We start from the raw sequence: 17,629 nt of genomic DNA on the forward strand, positions 1-17,629 counted from the left end.
AGGATGGGGGTTGTGGTGGTGCAGCGTAGATGTTAAGTGAAGACAGAGTCGGGTTGTGCAGTTTAGGGTATTTACTCACTGCTGATGTTCCGGTCACTCCAGCTTCAAGTGACCACCCGAGCCGTGCTGCGTCCACCAGGTCCTGGATTCAGCAAACCCCCAAACAAGTCCGGAGCGTGACCCTGAGCTCTCCTTCTGTCCTTTCCTCTGGCCGTCCCCACTAGTGATCCACCTAGGTCCAGCTCCCTCGGGCCTTCTGTTGGGAGACCCTTGGCCTTGGGTTCCCTGACCCTCCAAGTGGTTTGCCTTCGGGGTGGATGTGGTGGGTGGCAGTGGCAGACGCTGCCCACGGCCTCCGGTCTCTGGCTAGGGTGTGCTTTTGCCCCCACCAGTTTGGGATCCGGTACCCTATTGCCGACTCTTCACCCGGGGATTGAATTTGGGTTCTCAGAGTCCTTTTCTTTCACCCCCTCTGGGTCTTTCTCTCTTTTCTCCTCTCTCACTCTGGCTCAGGCTTCTCTGCTCTTCTCCTCTGACTTCTCACAGACTGACTCTGACAGACTGACCCTGTTCTAAGATGGTGCCCACCTTATATACTCCCTCTATGTGTGAGCTCAGGTGACCAGCACCCAATGAGCTCCTATCTTTACCCAGGCTGCTCCCCCTATCTGCCCCTACACTACTTGGGATGTTCCACCCCCCTCCCACTCCAGCCAGGAACAGACTCGGTCGTACCTGCACATTTCTAAGTGGGAGTACCGTCGGCCTGCCCCTCGGAAATGGGATGTGTGTAGTGCATGCAGCCTACCGAGCTCAGGTCCACACTCCATCCTTACCCGGGAGTGGAATATCACACCTCTGGGTTGAGGTGCAATACCCCTGTAGCAGCCGAATCCTCAGGGTGCTACATTCCCCCCTGGTAAATCACAGCACGTCCTCGGGCTGTAAGAACAAAACACCACAAAACATACAAATTTTTGCATAAACATATAAAACATCATACAAAACATTATATATATATATATCAATAAAACTTTTCATATAAATAACATTCTTGTAGACTTTTCCTCGCTTCTAGCTCCTCCTCCGGTCACTGTGCAACGTGTGACCGGGTAAAGTGCGACAGTCTTTGGAACTCGTGGCTTTCCTATAAAACCGGTAGGGGGCGCTTTAGGAAGCGCAACTATTTACAAGGGATATGGCCGCTCTCAGTCCTCGGCCAGGTATTAGGGAGGAATGACCGCTCTCAGTCCTCGGTCAGTGGGATTTAAGGGATAAACGGGTAAACAGTTCACACTTGCTGGTCCCAACGGGGACTATGATAGCAGCAGTAACAGTTCACTGTGCCCCGACGGGCAACTATATACAGCTTCTGCTCCGCTGTACTTAACGACGACGTCCTCCTGCTCTTTCTTTGTGGTTACCTTTAACTTCAGACCCGTCCGGGTCCTCTTGTTCTTCCTCCTCACACCGCAGCTCTTCCTCCGTCAGGCGATGCACATGGAGGGCGTAGGGTCCTTTGGCACACTTGTGCCGGGTAAAGGTGACCTCGTCCCCGATGTAAAGGTCACGACCTCTGTGTCCCTCCGGTAGGTGGGACTCAACGTCTCTCCTGGTCACGAAGACGTCGCCTGGGGTGCGGTGGTCTCGGATGAAGCCCCACCCATGCTGCATGTTAAACTTGATCACAGTCCCGGTGGTGCGGGGACTATGCGCTGCACGGGGGTCTCTCCTGGCCCGGCTCTTCTGCTCCGCGCTCCTTACTTGAGCTTGCTGTTCCCGGACCCGCCTTTCTCTCCGCTCCCTCTCGAAGACCTCGAGCTGCTGGCGGCAGCACTCTGCACGCTCCGCTGCGGCTGCCCGAGTCTCCTGAGTGAACCCCATGAGATCTTCTCCGGTGGGGTCCCACTCAAATTGGGCCTCTTCTAGCGGGGGCGAGATCCTCTTTACGGGCTTTGGAGCCAGGATCAGGGGTGCACACATGGCCCCAGCCCTCCTCTGCCGTTCCAGTTCATGATATTCCTGGGGCCAGATGAAAGGCTGCCCATCCGGGCACGTGTGTTGGGTAAACAGGTCCTCTCCCAGATGCGGCACTCTTGGTCTTATGGGCGCGGTGGTGTTAGCGCCCGGGTTGCCCGGGCCTTGCGGCCAGGCCTGGGGTATCTGGAAGGTGAAGGGCACCGTAAGGACGGCGGCACCCTGGGCTACTTGGCCCTGCGACCAGGCCGGTGGCTCCGCGGAGGTAGGGGGCGCTGTTGGTGTTGCGGCGCCCGGGGGTACTAGGCCTTGCGACCAGGCTTGTGTTACTTCCTGCTTGGCCACGCTCGGGGTGATTGCGCATGGCGTCACAGGGGTCGCGGCGGCGGCTTCCGGTTGAGGCCTAGTCTGCAGCAGTGGCGTGGCGATTACCGGCACGGCAGGATAGACTTCGGGCTCTGCGACGGGGAGCTGGGGCAGGTACGCGGTTTCCCGGTTTGGGGTATAGACGTCCCCGTTACCTGCCTCCACTCGTTCGGCTCCCTTCTCGGCGCCGTCTCCGGCCTTCAGTCCTCCCGCGCCATCCTCAGAGGCGGTCTGTCTCCTCGTCTTGGGTGGCGTGCTCCGCTGACAGGTCTCGGTCTGCTGGGCCATCTCACGGCTCCACTCCGCCAACGTCTCTCGCTGCACCCGGGCCATCCTCCTTGCGAGGCCCTCCAGAGCGGTCTGTGCACACTCCCGGTCTCGGGGGAGCTGTGCTAGGACCTCCACTAGGCCTAGTGGGGTCGTTGCTTCCAGCAGGCTCCTGACCAACGGGTCGGTGCTGCTCTGCTCTCCTTCCACTGTTTCCAGCAGGCTCCTGGCCAGCGGGCCGGTGCTGCTCTGCTCTCCCTCCTCTGTTTCTAGCAGGCTCCTGGCCAACGGGCCGGTGCTGCTCTGCTTTCTCGCCATCTCCGGGTAAGCTCCTCCGATACTCTTCTCCAGGCTTCTTGCCTCCGGGTGCGCTCGCTCCAGACTGCTCCAGGCGGCACCCATCTTTGTTCTCTTGTTCTCCGTCCTCCCACTTCGAGGGCGGTCCCGGGGCCACTTGGTGATTGTCAGCTCCAGGGGCAGTTCTTTCACGCTGACAGACACCTCTAGCATCACAGTCTCTGTTGGTGGGGGCGGTTTCCACTTTTGGCGCCATTTTCGGTCCTGGCCCACGATGGGAGGTGGCCTCTTGCCACCCTCTGGCACGCCCATAATGGCGTCCGCTCTTCCAAGGCGGGAAACCTTTGGAAATGGCGGGAACCGCTTCCCAGTGGCGGGAAACTCTGCAGATGGCGGGAAAACGCTGTTAATGGCGGACAACCGGCGGGAATCGACCTGTGATGGAGTCCGATGGCGGGGACCCTCCGGAACCGGCAGGAGACTTCTTTTTGAGGTAAACTTGTTCTTTTCTTCAGGCACGCAGTACCCGGTTGTTGTGGGCACGTAATCCTGCCGACTACGCCAAAGTTGACGCGCCCCCTGGGCCATATTCTTTAGGGGGAATACCCGGAGCCGGATCAGATGGGAGTTGTAGTCGCCGAGTGGCTGTGACCCGGTCCGTGCCCAGGGTGTCAAGCTCAGTTGTACGTGGCAGTCCTACAGATGTTATTAAGTTCTTTATTGTCGACTACGCCACCCGTTGTATTGCGGTCACTATGGCCGCCGCTGCAGCAGGGTCCGCTGAGGCTGATGGTGTTGGTGCAGCTTTTGATAGTATAACCCCCAACGGGTGGGGTATAGCCTCAGGGGGTCAGGTGCAGAGGATGGGGGTTGTGGTGGTGCAGCGTAGATGTTAAGTGAAGACAGAGTCGGGTTGTGCAGTTTAGGGTATTTACTCACTGCTGATGTTCCGGTCACTCCAGCTTCAAGTGACCACCCGAGCCGTGCTGCGTCCACCAGGTCCTGGATTCAGCAAACCCCCAAACAAGTCCGGAGCGTGACCCTGAGCTCTCCTTCTGTCCTTTCCTCTGGCCGTCCCCACTAGTGATCCACCTAGGTCCAGCTCCCTCGGGCCTTCTGTTGGGAGACCCTTGGCCTTGGGTTCCCTGACCCTCCACGTGGTTTGCCTTCGGGGTGGATGTGGTGGGTGGCCGTGGCAGACGCTGCCCACGGCCTCCGGTCTCTGGCTAGGGTGTGCTTTTGCCCCCACCAGTTTGGGATCCGGTACCCTATTGCCGACTCTTCACCCGGGGATTGAATTTGGGTTCTCAGAGTCCTTTTCTTTCACCCCCTCTGGGTCTTTCTCTCTTTTCTCCTCTCTCACTCTGGCTCAGGCTTCTCTGCTCTTCTCCTCTGACTTCTCACAGACTGACTCTGACAGACTGACCCTGTTCTAAGATGGTGCCCACCTTATATACTCCCTCTATGTGTGAGCTCAGGTGACCAGCACCCAATGAGCTCCTATCTTTACCCAGGCTGCTCCCCCTATCTGCCCCTACACTACTTGGGATGTTCCACCCCCCTCCCACTCCAGCCAGGAACAGACTCGGTCGTACCTGCACATTTCTAAGTGGGAGTACCGTCGGCCTGCCCCTCGGAAATGGGATGTGTGTAGTGCATGCAGCCTACCGAGCTCAGGTCCACACTCCATCCTTACCCGGGAGTGGAATATCACACCTCTGGGTTGAGGTGCAATACCCCTGTAGCAGCCGAATCCTCAGGGTGCTACAGCCGCACTTGTAGAGGCCATTGTCTGACAAAATTGCAATGAAACTCTATCATGTGAAAAATAACCTTTTGCTTCAGGACAACAGGCCCGTTCATTTCGGCTTGAAGTATAAATGCTACAGGACCTCGGAGGATGAAATCTTGACGCTTACCTATTGTTTAAGATATTTTTGGCAAGAAGAAATAATCCTAAGAACAATCCAAGAAAGGATAAGGCCAGGATAGTGTAGTTCCAGACTGTTACTGTCGATTGAAACAAAAATCATTATAGAACTTTGCAAAGGAAATCAGCCACTCTTCATCCCTTGTATATGTGATGTACAGATCTATTGCAGACGGCAGCACATTAATGAATTCTATAACTAAGGCCCCAATAACCTGTAATTCATGAATGGGTATTCTGTCACGTCACACGACTTCGGAATCATACAGTATTGCATTATCATTGTATTGTTGCTGTTATACTGTTAAGCAATCAGATCTGCCTTTTAGGATTTTGTCCTATCTCTCTCCCTGTAGTCCAGCCCTGATGTAAGTAACCCCTCCCTTCTTCCCTAGCTAGTGTATGTCACCATCTTGCTAGTTTCATCTCTCTACATCGCTGGTTCAGAATTGTCTTTTCACCTGCTGCAACTGCTGCTGTTACTATTGTACATAATACAAGAATGCAGCCTGAGAATAAACATCCACTGGGATCTTCTTACATTCCTCTGCAGTCGAGTTGAAGCTATCTGATGAAATCACTTTGTGTGAGTACTGGTCAATACAGACATCTATAGGAGTGCTGTCTCAAGAGCCTGACGCTCACAGCCTAGTTATGGAGTCAGAATAACTTCTACTCATATTAATAGGTCTGATTCTTTTTTTTTTGCAAACTGTCTAAAAAATAATAAAAAAAGAGATAGGTCCATTTTTTTAATTTGTGAGGCCCATTATTCTGTATGGAGGACTATGTGCGACCGATTATTCTGTAGGGAGGACTATGTGGGGCCCATTATACTGTATGGAGGACTATGTGAGGCCCATTATTCTGTATGGAGGACTATGCGGGGCCCATTATTCGGTATGGAGGACTATGTGAGGCCGTTATACTGTATGGAGGACTATGGGAGGCCATTATACTGTATGGAGCACTATGTGGGGGCCCATTATTCTGTATGGAGGACTATGTGGGGCCCATTATTCTGTATGGAGGACTATGTGAGGCCATTATACTCTATGGAGCACTATGTGGTGGCCCATTATTCTGCATGGAGTACTATGTGAGGCCCATTATGCTGTATGGAGCACTATGTGGGCGCCCATTATTCTGTATGGAGGACTATGTGGGGCTATTATACTGTATGGAGGACTATGTGGGGCCATTATACTGTATGGAGCACTATGTGGGGACTATTATACTGTATGGAGGACTTTGTGGGGCCCATTATTCTATATGGAGGACTATGTGGGACCCATTATACTGTATAGAGCACTATGTGGGGGCCCATTATTTTGTATGGAGGACTATGTGGGGCCCATTATGCTGTATGGAGCACTATGTGGGGCCATTATTCTATATGGAGGACTATTTGGGGCCCATTATTCCTTATGGAGGACTATATGAGGCCCATTATTCTGTATGGAGGACTATGTGGGGCCCATTATGCTGTATGGAGCACTATGTGGGGCCATTATTCTGTATGGAGGACTATGTGGGACCGATTATTCTGTAGGGAGGACTATGTGGGGCCCTTTATACTGTATGGAGGACTATGTCAGGCCCATTATTCTGTATGGAGGACTATGCAGGGCCCATTATTCGTTATGGAGGACTATGTGAGGCCATTATACTGTAGGAGGACTATGTGAGGCCATTATACTGTATGGAGCACTATGTGGGGGCCCATTATTCTGTATGGAGGACTATGTGGGGCCCATTATTCTGTATGGAGGACTATGTGAGGCCATTATACTCTATGGAGCACTATGTGGTGGCCCATTATTCTGCATGGAGTACTATGTGAGGCCCATTATGCTGTATGGAGCACTATGTGGGCGCCCATTATTCTGTATGGAGGACTATGTGGGGCTATTATACTGTATGGAGGACTATGTGGGGCCATTATACTGTATGGAGCACTATGTGGGGCCTATTATACTGTATGGAGGACTTTGTGGGGCCCATTATTCTGTATGAAGGACTATGTGGGACCCATTATACTGTATGGAGCACTATGTGGGGGCCCATTATTTTGTATGGAGGACTATGTGGGGCCCATTATGCTGTATGGAGCACTATGTGGGACCATTATTCTGTATGGAGGACTATTTGGGGCCCATTATTCCTTATGGAGGACTATGTGAGGCCCATTATTCTGTATGGAGGACTATGTGGGGCCCATTATACTGTATGGAGCACTATGTGGGGCCATTATTCTGTATGGAGGACTATGTGGGACCGATTATTCTGTAGGGAGTGTAACATACCTGGCGGCGTCCTTGCATGGTGGTCCATCTCCCACTGTGCAAGAGCGCGCACTTGATCTCCAGTCCAGAATGTCTCTCTGGCTTCCCTCCATGCTGTCTGTTTGTGTCTGTTTCTGCTGCTTAAGGGCGGCGCCCGATCACTTCCTGCTTTTTGTACCTGCTGTGGGTCACACCCCTTGTGCGTCCTCAGCCTATTGCTGTCTGTCACCTGGTATATAGCTCAGCTGCTCCCATCTATCCCTGCCTGAGCATAGTGTTTCATTCAGTGTGTGCTTTCACTCTGAAGATGCCAGGTCCCGTTCTTTGTCTCCTGTCTTGCGGTATCAGTTCCCGTGTCTGAACTGAGTCCTGTCTATGTCTCCTGCCTTGCGGTATCAGTTCCCGTGTCTGAACTGAGTCCTGTCTATGTCTCCTGCCTTGCGGTATCAGTTCCCGTGTCTGAGCTGAGTCCTGTCTTTGTCTCCTGCCTTGCGGTATCAGTTCCCGTGTCTGAACTGAGTCCTGTCTGTGTACTCTTGCCTGCTGCCTTTCCTGGAGGCTGTATTTCCAGGCCTGTCTGAACACGCTCCTAGCCTGTTCCTCCCGCCTTCTAGGGGCCGATTACCTAGATCCGTTCCTGTATCTTGTCTGTCCTGTCTGAACACGCTCCTTGCCTGTTCGTCCCGCCTCTCTGGGGGCCGATTACCCAGACCTGCTCCTGTATCTTGTCTGTTCTGTCTGAACACGCTCCTTGCCTGTTCGTCCCGCCTCTCTGGGGGCCGTATTCCCAGACCCGCTCCTGTGTCCCGCTCCTGTGTCGGTCTCGTCCGTACACTCAGTTCCAGTCTGTACTCTCTCCTATCTTTCATCTGTCTTTTCTCTATGTCCGTTCCTTTCCTTTTTCTGCAGAGTCTGAACTCGTACCTAACTCCTGCCTGTTGTCTCTGTACTCCCGTTTGTGAGTTTGTGGTCCACTCGCTACTTCACTGCAAGTACCCTGTGGGTGTCTGGCTCTGCCTTTTCCTTCCTGTCTGTTCCGTGTGAACAGAGCCCTGTCCCCCCTACTCAGCCTTGCCTGCTCTGACTCCTTTGCTCACTGCTCCGGCGGTTCTAGTCTGCTCTGACTCCTTTGCTCACCGCTCCGGCGGTTCTAGTCTGCTCTGACTCCTTTGCTTACCGCTCCGGCGGTTCTAGCCTGCTCTGACTCCTTTGCTCGCTGCTCCGGCAGCCTTGCTCCGCTCTGACCCTTTTGCTCGCTGCTCCGGCAGTCTCGCTCCACTCTTGCTCACCGCTCCTGGCGGCCTCGTCCTGCTTTACTCTTGCTCACTGCTCCAGCAGTCTCGCTCAGCTCTGATCCTTTGTTCACCGCTCCTGGCGGCCTTGTCCTGCTCTACTCTTGCTCACCGCTCCAGACGGCCTTGTCCTGCCCTGTTCTCGCTCACCTCTCTGGGCGGCCTCACTCTGCTGTGTTTGTCCGCCACATCTGTGGCTCTGTTCCTGAGTCCCAGTGTGTACTGGGTCCTATCCCGCCAGTGTCCCTACCTGCTAGTGCCTCCCTGTCTGCACTCTAGCTGTGCTTGCCTGTACCCCTCTGCCTGTATTGTTCCTGAGTCCCAGTGTGTACTGGGTCCTATCCCGCCTGTGTTCCTACCTGCTAGTGCCTCCCTGTCTGCACTCTAGCTGTGCTTGCCTGTACCCCCCTGCCTGCTTACCCGCCTGCCTGCATACCAGTCGTGCCTGCCTATACCCACCAGTCTGTGTGCCAGCCTACCAGTCTGTTCCTGTATTCCCCTGTGTGGGTCAACAGCCGTGTCCGGGGTCTGTCCTGGAGTAGCACCTGGTCCCTTTGCTCGGTTCCTCCTTGGTGCACTGGCGTCGTATGCCGTCGTGCGACCCTGGTCGGATCGGGTGAATACCTAGTTAAGCCCCTCCAGGCATTCACTCTCCGGCACGGTCCAGTGGAATCACTACAATCACACGCACACGCCGCTCAGCCCGGGCGTGTGCATAACAGGGAGGACTATGTGGGGCCCATTATACTGTATGGAGGACTATGTGAGGCCCATTATTCTGTATGGAGGACTATGCGGGGCCCATTATTCGGTATGGAGGACTATGTGAGGCCATTATACTGTATGGAGGACTATGTGAGGCCATTATACTGTATGGAGCACTATGTGGGGGGCCATTATTCTGTATGGAGGACTATGTGGGGCCCATTATTCTGTATGGAGGACTATGTGAGGCCATTATACTCTATGGAGCACTATGTGGTGGCCCATTATTCTGCATGGAGTACTATGTGAGGCCCATTATGCTGTATGGAGCACTATGTGGGCGCCCATTATTCTGTATGGAGGACTATGTGGGGCTATTATACTGTATGGAGGACTATGTGGGGCCATTATACTGTATGGAGCACTATGTGGGGGCCCATTATTTTGTATGGAGGACTATGTGGGGCCCATTATGCTGAATGGAGCACTATGTGGGGCCATTATTCTGTATGGAGGACTATGTGGTGCCCATTATTCTGTATGGAGGACTATGTGAGGCCCATTATTCTGTATGGAGGACTATGTGGGGCCCATTATGCTGTATGGAGCACTATGTGGGGCCATTATTCTGTATGGAGGACTATGTGGGCCCATTATTCTGTATGGATGACTACGTGGGGCCCATTATGCTGTATGGAGCACTATGTGGGGCCCATAATTCTGTATGGAGGACTATGTGAGGCCCATTATTCTGTATGGAGGACTATGTGAGGCCCATTATTCTGTATGGAGGATTATGTGGGGCCCATTATGCTGTATGGAGCACTATGTGGGGCCCGTAATTCTGTATGGAGGACTATGTGAGGCCCATTATTCTGTATGGAGGACTATGTGGGGCCCATTATTCTGTATGGAGGACTATGTGGGGCCCATTATGCTGTATGGAGCACTATGTGGGGCCATTATTCTGTATGGAGGACTATGTGGGCCCATTATTCTGTATGGAGGACTACGTGGGGCCCATTATGCTGTATGGAGCACTATGTGGGGCCCATAATTCTGTATGGAGGACTATGTGAGGCCCATTATTCTGTATGGAGGACTATGTGAGGCCCATTATTCTGTATGGAGGACTATGTGGGGCCCATTATTCTGTATGGAGGATTATGTGGGGCCATTATACTGTATGGGGGACTATGTGGGCCCAATATTCTGCATGAAGGACTAAGCAGGGCCCTTTATTATGTATGGAGGACTATGAGGGGCTCATTATACTGTATGGAGGACTATGTGGGGCCATTATACTGTATGGAGGACTATGTGGGGCCCATTATTCTGTATGGAGGACTATGCAGGGCCCTTTATTCTGTATGGAGGACTATGAGTACTCATTATACTGTATACTGCTCGGCCTGCAACTTTGTCCTAGTTTTTCATTTTGGCTCTCTGTGTGTTTGAGTTTGACATCCCTACTCTAAGGCGTTGAACTAAATTTTAAACCATTTCATCTACTATAATACTTACGGTCCCCAGTGCGAAAGTAATAAATAGCTCGCTCCATTTTCTTTCTGGCTTCTTCAGCTGCAGCCATTGCCTGATCTTGCCCGCTACTTGCATCAGCCATGTTTAGTGCTACTCCTTTGTTTTCTGGAATATAATATATGAACGTCACTTTTAAAAACGTCATGTCTAACTAGTGTCTAGTGTCATAGATGCTTCAGAAAAATAGGACTGTTTTGTTTTTAGAAACTGTGGTAATTCCCATGGCCTCTGTCAGATAGCACCATTGATGGTCAAGAAAAAGAAGCCAATGCACAAGAATGAATGGAGCTATATACATATATATAAATGGCTGTGTGAATAAAGCCTTAGCCTGCAGTTCTGCGCACAACTTTTCTGATTGCATAACTTGTAGTTGAACCTGGATTAGGGCTGGTGTGGAAGGAGAACTAGTGGTGTGTTATGCACCATCTACATCATTGCTGTACTCACTAGTGTTATATACTGTCACCACTCTTCACTTGCATCATATAGGTGAGTGCCCTGCAGGCTGCAGCACATTTATCTGATGCCTCATGTTTACAGGTACAGCATGTCCCCACGTATCTCAGGTTATATGTGACACTGCTGGATATGCCCATACCCGTGCTATAGAATTACACAACTGTCTAGAAGATGGATATGAGTACGGTATATGTGTGTTCATTCAATTGACCCATTAAGACAATGTGTCTTATACAAGTAATAAAGTGCAGTAAATTATAGAAATGTTGCAAAACATTTCATAAAATATAAAAAAAGAATCCAAAATCTAAATAGGAAGAGGGGCAGAGACATATGGGGTGGGAGGCTACGACCTTTATTATTATGTAGAACCATGCAGCAAAAGCAGAGGACTCGGAACTGGGACTGAGAAAACCCTGTGGCTTAGACGGCAAAAGAGGTTTTAGAGCCTGTGCACACTTTGCAGATTTGTTGCTTTTTTTTTTCTGCGCAAATTTGTCACAAAAACCTGAATGAGATCCTGAAGTCTTGTGTACACGTTGCTTATTTTTTTCCTTGAAGGTTTGGTGTAGATTTAAATCTGCAGCATGTCACTTCTTTCAGTGTTTTTGCTGTATATTTCACCCATACTAATGAGTGAGAAAAAATGTGCACCAGAAACGCAAGTAAAAAACACGGCAAAAACTAGCCTATTTTACGCAGATTTTTTTCTGCTAAGACATGCAGAAATGGTGCAGAAATTTCGGCACCTAATACTTAACTTGTGCATATATCCTTATTGTTCCTGATCTTCTCCGCTTGTATGAAAGAGTTATGAGAATAATTTGCATCACATACTGCTGGAATCAGGGTCTGTGCCCCTACATCACACTATCAGAATGGGTAGCAAAAAAAATCTGGTGAGAAATTCTCTTTAAAGTAGCCAAAAAAATGTAATTTGTGCACACGGATAGATCTTCAGGGGGGCTGCAGGGAATCTTACATTTTCAGAAATGCACCACTTTATTTCTGTATCGCTCTTATGGGCAAGTTTACCATATCTATTACTAAACCTAAATTAGGATATGTTCACACAGGGCCTTTTGGTGCTTTTTTCTGCAGGAAAACCTGCTCTTTTGGCATAAAAGAAGCAGCGTCAAGTTTTAGTGCGGTTTTTGCTGCTTTTTTAGTGCGTTTTTTAAGATCTCAAAGTTCAGCTTTGCTTCCACCACAGAAGCATGAAGACCGGTCATCAATGCAAGACATATTTGAAACCATATTAACCAGAATTACAAATGTAACAGTGGAGGGGGGGGATTGTTCAGGAATAGTTTACCTAAGACATTGGCAGACCATTGAGTTTGTAGGACACTGTTTACTTTTACACTTTGGTCTGCCATTGAGTTGCTCAGGCATTGTTCAATTTCACACCTTGGTCGGCCACAGGAATTGTTTAATCTCACACCTTGGTCTGCCAATGTTTACTTTTTACACATCACTAACTAAATTAAACTATAGTAATCCTAACTGCCATCTCAGGTGGCCAAGACAAGATGGTTTAAACTTGGGAAAATCACAAAAATAATAGGTTTCACATACTGCTGCACCTGCTTTTTTTTCACTAAAAACGCAGAAAAACCTGATACCTGTGTTTTGGCAGCGTTTTTTCAGCGTTTTTCAACTACACATTGCTTTCAATGAGTAAAAATCGCTGCAAAAACGCTGAAAGAAGTGACATGCGCTATTGTGCAAAGAACCATGCAAAACACAAAATACTGAGGGCAAAAAAAACAAGCTGTGTGCATGAGATTTCTGAAATCTCATAGGCTTAGCTGGTACTGTAAAACGCAGCTGAAAATTTGCATAAGAAAACGCTGAAAAAAACGCCTAGTGTGAACGTAGCCTCAGGGAGTTGTATTTTTTAATCTGACATATTTTTCCATTTCTGCCTATAACACAGACATGTCTGTATATAAAAGTATAGAAATCACAGTCGTGGTTTGATGTATAAAGTTGTCTACGGTCAGATCCAGTTTCTGCCCACATCCCGTTATCTCTCCTGTTATCAGCTGATTCTCTGCGGGGTACTTGTCCCCCAGGTCAGCAGTCCTGACTCGCGGCTTTGCTCTCTTTCTTTTTCTGTTGCCTTATCCAAGTAAACACACCCGAGGTGAATAGACGCATGACTTTCACCCAGGAAACTCCCACCCGAACTGTCAATCTGAGCAGTATCAAGCAACCATAACCCTGTGCAAGCCAGTGAAGAGGGGAAACACTCCGGGAACTGGGGGTGAATCCGTCACAAATAATCTATTTGTATGTTCAGATCAGCATAAGAGAAATCGTCTTATTTTTATCCATTTTCATCCGTATCGTCATCTGCTTTCCCTCCGTTTGTCCGTAGTTTAGGTTCATATGACATCTGTGTGACATCCGTATTTATACATCAACAGGTTAAATCCTAGAAGACTAAATACATTGCCATTGGCATTGGATCTGTACAGATCAGATGCAATGCGGATGATCTGCAAAGGATCCGATTTTTTTTAGCTGATTTTAATTTGAAAAACGGAATACAATAGTGGATGGCGCAAATTTTTTCACGCTGACATTTGAGAAAAAATGACTATTTGATCAGACTAGAATAACGTTGGTTTACCTTTACAGTGAATTCCCACGCTATAGAATTTGTTGCAGAAAATTCTGCGGCTGAAAATCAGTTCTTGAGATTCTTTAAGAAAAATTGGACATTTATAAAACTTTACACAGCAAAATCAGCAGCCAAACTGTGAACATACCCTTGAGGCCCCCCATACACATTACACATATGTTGGCGAATGCTGCCAATATCGACAGGTTTTGCCGACAGTCTAAAGTGTATGGGGGAGGGAAGCACCGGCTGACTGTCGGATGAGATGCCGATAGGGCATGTCCGATCTTGGACCTCTAATCGTATAGTTCTCGTAGAGATAAGTCAGCGTCCAACGTGTCAGTCAGGGTCCTTCTCATAGAAAATACAGAAGCGCTTGGCCAAGCTAGCGCTCCTGTGTATGGTAGAGTCGAACAAGATGGCTGTTGGCCAAACGATCGACCGAAGCATTGTTCAGCCAACAGCCATATAATGTGTATGGGGGCCTTTAGTGTCAAGCTTTTTCAGCACTGGCCTGCAGTGTTTTTCAGGGCACCATGTGATGACTTATTTTACCGAGTTTAGATTACACTACTCTGATTATTGGGGCTCCCAGAAGAGAAACCTCAAGCGGCTCGGATTCAGAATATTTTTAAAAAGGAGTTGTCAAAATCTGACAAACTGTTTAATAAAGTTTGTGGCCTCACAAATTAGAAACTTCTGTTCCTTCTTCCAATCAAGGTCCAGATATAAAAATGTTGACCCTTCTGAGGTTTCTATGCAAATTGCCAATCCATAATAAAAGCACAAATCTATTTCTTAGGTACATATGTTCTCGTGAGAAAAAAACTGTCACCTTTACAATGGAGTAATAATATACATTAGGGTACATGTTTTTTGAAAAAATCCTTTTTTGCACCTTTTTTCAGTGTGTTTCTTTACTATGGTGTTTGGATACATTAGACTGACATGGGCCAAACTCACAGATTTCAGTAAGATCGAGCGACAGTCTAATGTATATAGGAGCCTCCCGAATCTGTATGATGTTGTGGGAGAAAAAAAATGTATGTCTGATTTCTGACAGCAGATCCTTTTGTTCTGCGGGAGATAAACCGCCATCATCAGGGGAGTCTGGCAGCTGCTCTCGCACACAGAACACAGGAGCGCTCAGAAGCCAATTATGTGGCTTCTTTTACTACACATGAACCTCTGGGGGATATCTCAGGAGCCCGGGTGACACATTCCTCTGCACCCCCTATAGTTACACCCCGCAATTCCTATAGTTACACCTTCCAGCCCCTACAGTTACACCCCACACTCCCTACAGTTACACCCCGCACCCACTATAGTTACACCCAGCACTCCCTATACTTTCACTTTGCAGCCCCTATAGTTACACCCTGCACCCCCTATAGTTACACCCTGCACCCCCTATAGTTACACCCAGCACTCCCTATAATTACACCCGCACCCCCTACAGATACACCCAGGACTCCCTATAGTTACACCCCGCACCCCCTATAGTTACACCCAGCACTCCCTAAAGTTACACCTTGCACCCCCTATAGTTACACCCAGCACTCCCTACCTATAGTTACACCCCGCACCTCTAGTTACACCCAGCACTCCCTAAAGTTACACCTTGCACCCCCTATAGTTACACCCAGCACACCCTACCTATAGTTACACCCCGCACCTCTAGTTACACCCAGCACTCCCTAAAGTTACACCTTGCACCCCCTATAGTTACACCCCGCACCCCCTATAGTTACACCCAGCACTCCATATAGTTACACCTTGCAGCCCCTATAGTTACACCCCGCACCCCCTATAGTTACACCCAGCACTCCAAATAGTTACACCTCGCAGCCCCTATAGTTACACCCCGCACCCCCTATAGTTACATCCTTGCTAAGAATCGGTAAACTCTTTTATCATATGAAATGCAGCTAAGACTGTAAAACACAACCATATACATCATAGACTGATGATTAGATCATTCTCTAAGCATGCAGAATAACATATACCTTACCTCTGTACCTTCACAGATGAGTGACCAGTGGGTTACAAGTCATTGGCAGACTGGCAAACTCTACTCTGTGTTTTATATTTCAAGCTAGGAATGCCCGTTGCCCTTGGCATACAACCCTGCTTATCTACAAATGAAATAACTTTTTGATTCCTGTGGTGTCTTTGACCCTAGGTTTCTGGTTATTCTGTAACTAGCCCATCCCCAACACAGAAGTAGAAAAGCCATGATAGGGAATGATCTTTTAACTCTTTCATTTCCCTGAACCTGTTAAACTCTTTAATGCAAACCAGTTTATGTAGTCTCATAAGTTATAATTAATTCCTGTAGGTAAACTACATCAGTGAATTGTTTTTTTTTTTAGTATGCTATGATGTGTACTGTAATTGTTAGCACAGAAATGCAATATTTTTAAGGCTGTCAGATATTTGATTTTCCCTTTCAGGCTATGTTCACACTAGGCATTTTTTTATGTGTTTTTTATGCACATTTTCAGCTGCATTTTACAGTGCCAGCAAAGTCTATGAGATCTCAGATATCTCATGCACACACATTGTTTTTTGTGTCATCAGTGTTTTGTGCTTTGCATGTTTTTTTGCGCAATAGAGCATGTCACTTCTTTCAATTTTTTTCTGTGTTTTTTCAGCGTTTTTCACCCTTTAAGGGTATGTTCCCACAGTCAGGAGCCTCTGCGTGTTTGATGCTGCGTATCTATGTAGTCTCAAACACACAGTGTCCAGATGTTACACCATAGTGGATGGGATTTCTAGAAATCCCATGTCCACTATGCGTCTCTGTGCACCTGCGGATCGCCCATGGAAACTGACATGCAGCGCGTCTTTCAGACCTGCAGCATGTCAATTTCTCTTGCGAGTCCACTAGTGGACTTTCCCCATAGATTAACATCTAAGGAAAGTCCGCATGTGAAAAAAAAATCGTGCCGCTCATTTGCATAGGAGGACGGAAGCCACGGTGCTATTCTGTAGCGCCTAGTGTGAACATAGCTATCAGAGTTTTTAGTGAAAAAAGCAAGTACAGCAGTATGTGAAACTCATTTATTTTTGTGATTGGTCACCTGAGATGGCAGTTTGGATTAGGACAGTTTAATTAAATTAGAGATGTGTAAAATTTAAACATTTTCTGAGCTAGGTGAGAGATTGAACAATACCTGCGGTCCAAGGTGGTGTGAAATGGAACAATCTCCAAGCAACTCAATGGCAGACCATAGTGTGATAATAAATAGTGTCCTACAAACTCAATGCACTGCCAATGTCTTAGAAAAACTATTCCTGAACAATTCACCTTTCCCCACTGTTACATTTGTAATTCTGGTTAATATGGTTTCACATACGTCTTGCATTGGTGACCTATGTTCATGCTTCTGTGGTGGAAGCAAAGCTGAACTTTGGGATTCTGAAAAACGCACTAAAAACGCACCAAAAAACGCACCAAACAACACACCAAAACCTGTGTTTTTGATGCAGCTTCTTTCTTGCCAAGAGATCAGGTATTGCTGCAGAAAAAAAACGCTGAAGAAACACAGTGTGAACCTAGCCTTAGGCTATGTTCACATGTTCAGTATTTGGTCAGTATTTTACATCAGTATTTGTAAGCCAAAATCAGGAATGTAGAAGTGGTGACGTGTTTCTATTATACTTTTCCTCTGATTGTTCCACTCCTGGTTTTGGCTTACAAATACTGATGTAAAATACAGACCAAATACTGAACGTGTCAACGTGGCCTTAATATGACCATTTACAAATCATTCTATTATTTCAATTCACTCTTGTAACCCACAATCATTCTGTGGCAGAGGTGTAACTAGGGTTTTGGTTCAGGGAAGGCGAAACATCTGAGTGGGCCCTTAAC

The 17,629-nt window shown here is 48.4% G+C and overlaps 1 protein-coding gene across 1 annotated transcript in view; it reads right to left on the reverse strand.

The window, feature by feature from the left end:
* The window catches only part of SLC51B (SLC51 subunit beta), a 34,384-nt gene extending 18,464 nt beyond the window's left edge, over positions 1–15,920 (reverse strand). Inside the window, exons 1-3 of the mRNA XM_073653410.1 lie at positions 15,764–15,920; positions 10,644–10,766; positions 4,827–4,917 (exon numbers count right to left, since the gene is read on the reverse strand). Of these exons, the coding sequence (XP_073509511.1) occupies positions 4,827–4,917; positions 10,644–10,743 (191 nt within the window). The 5' untranslated portion in view covers positions 10,744–10,766; positions 15,764–15,920. The remainder of the gene's footprint in view (positions 1–4,826; positions 4,918–10,643; positions 10,767–15,763) is intronic.
* Between the last annotated feature and the right edge of the window lie 1,709 nt (positions 15,921–17,629).

The sequence above is a fragment of the Phyllobates terribilis genome, unplaced genomic scaffold (genome assembly GCF_046119375.1).
Source record: "Phyllobates terribilis strain yellow unplaced genomic scaffold, ASM4611937v1 Scaffold_11__3_contigs__length_659146591, whole genome shotgun sequence".
Lineage (NCBI taxonomy): Eukaryota > Metazoa > Chordata > Amphibia > Anura > Dendrobatidae > Phyllobates > Phyllobates terribilis.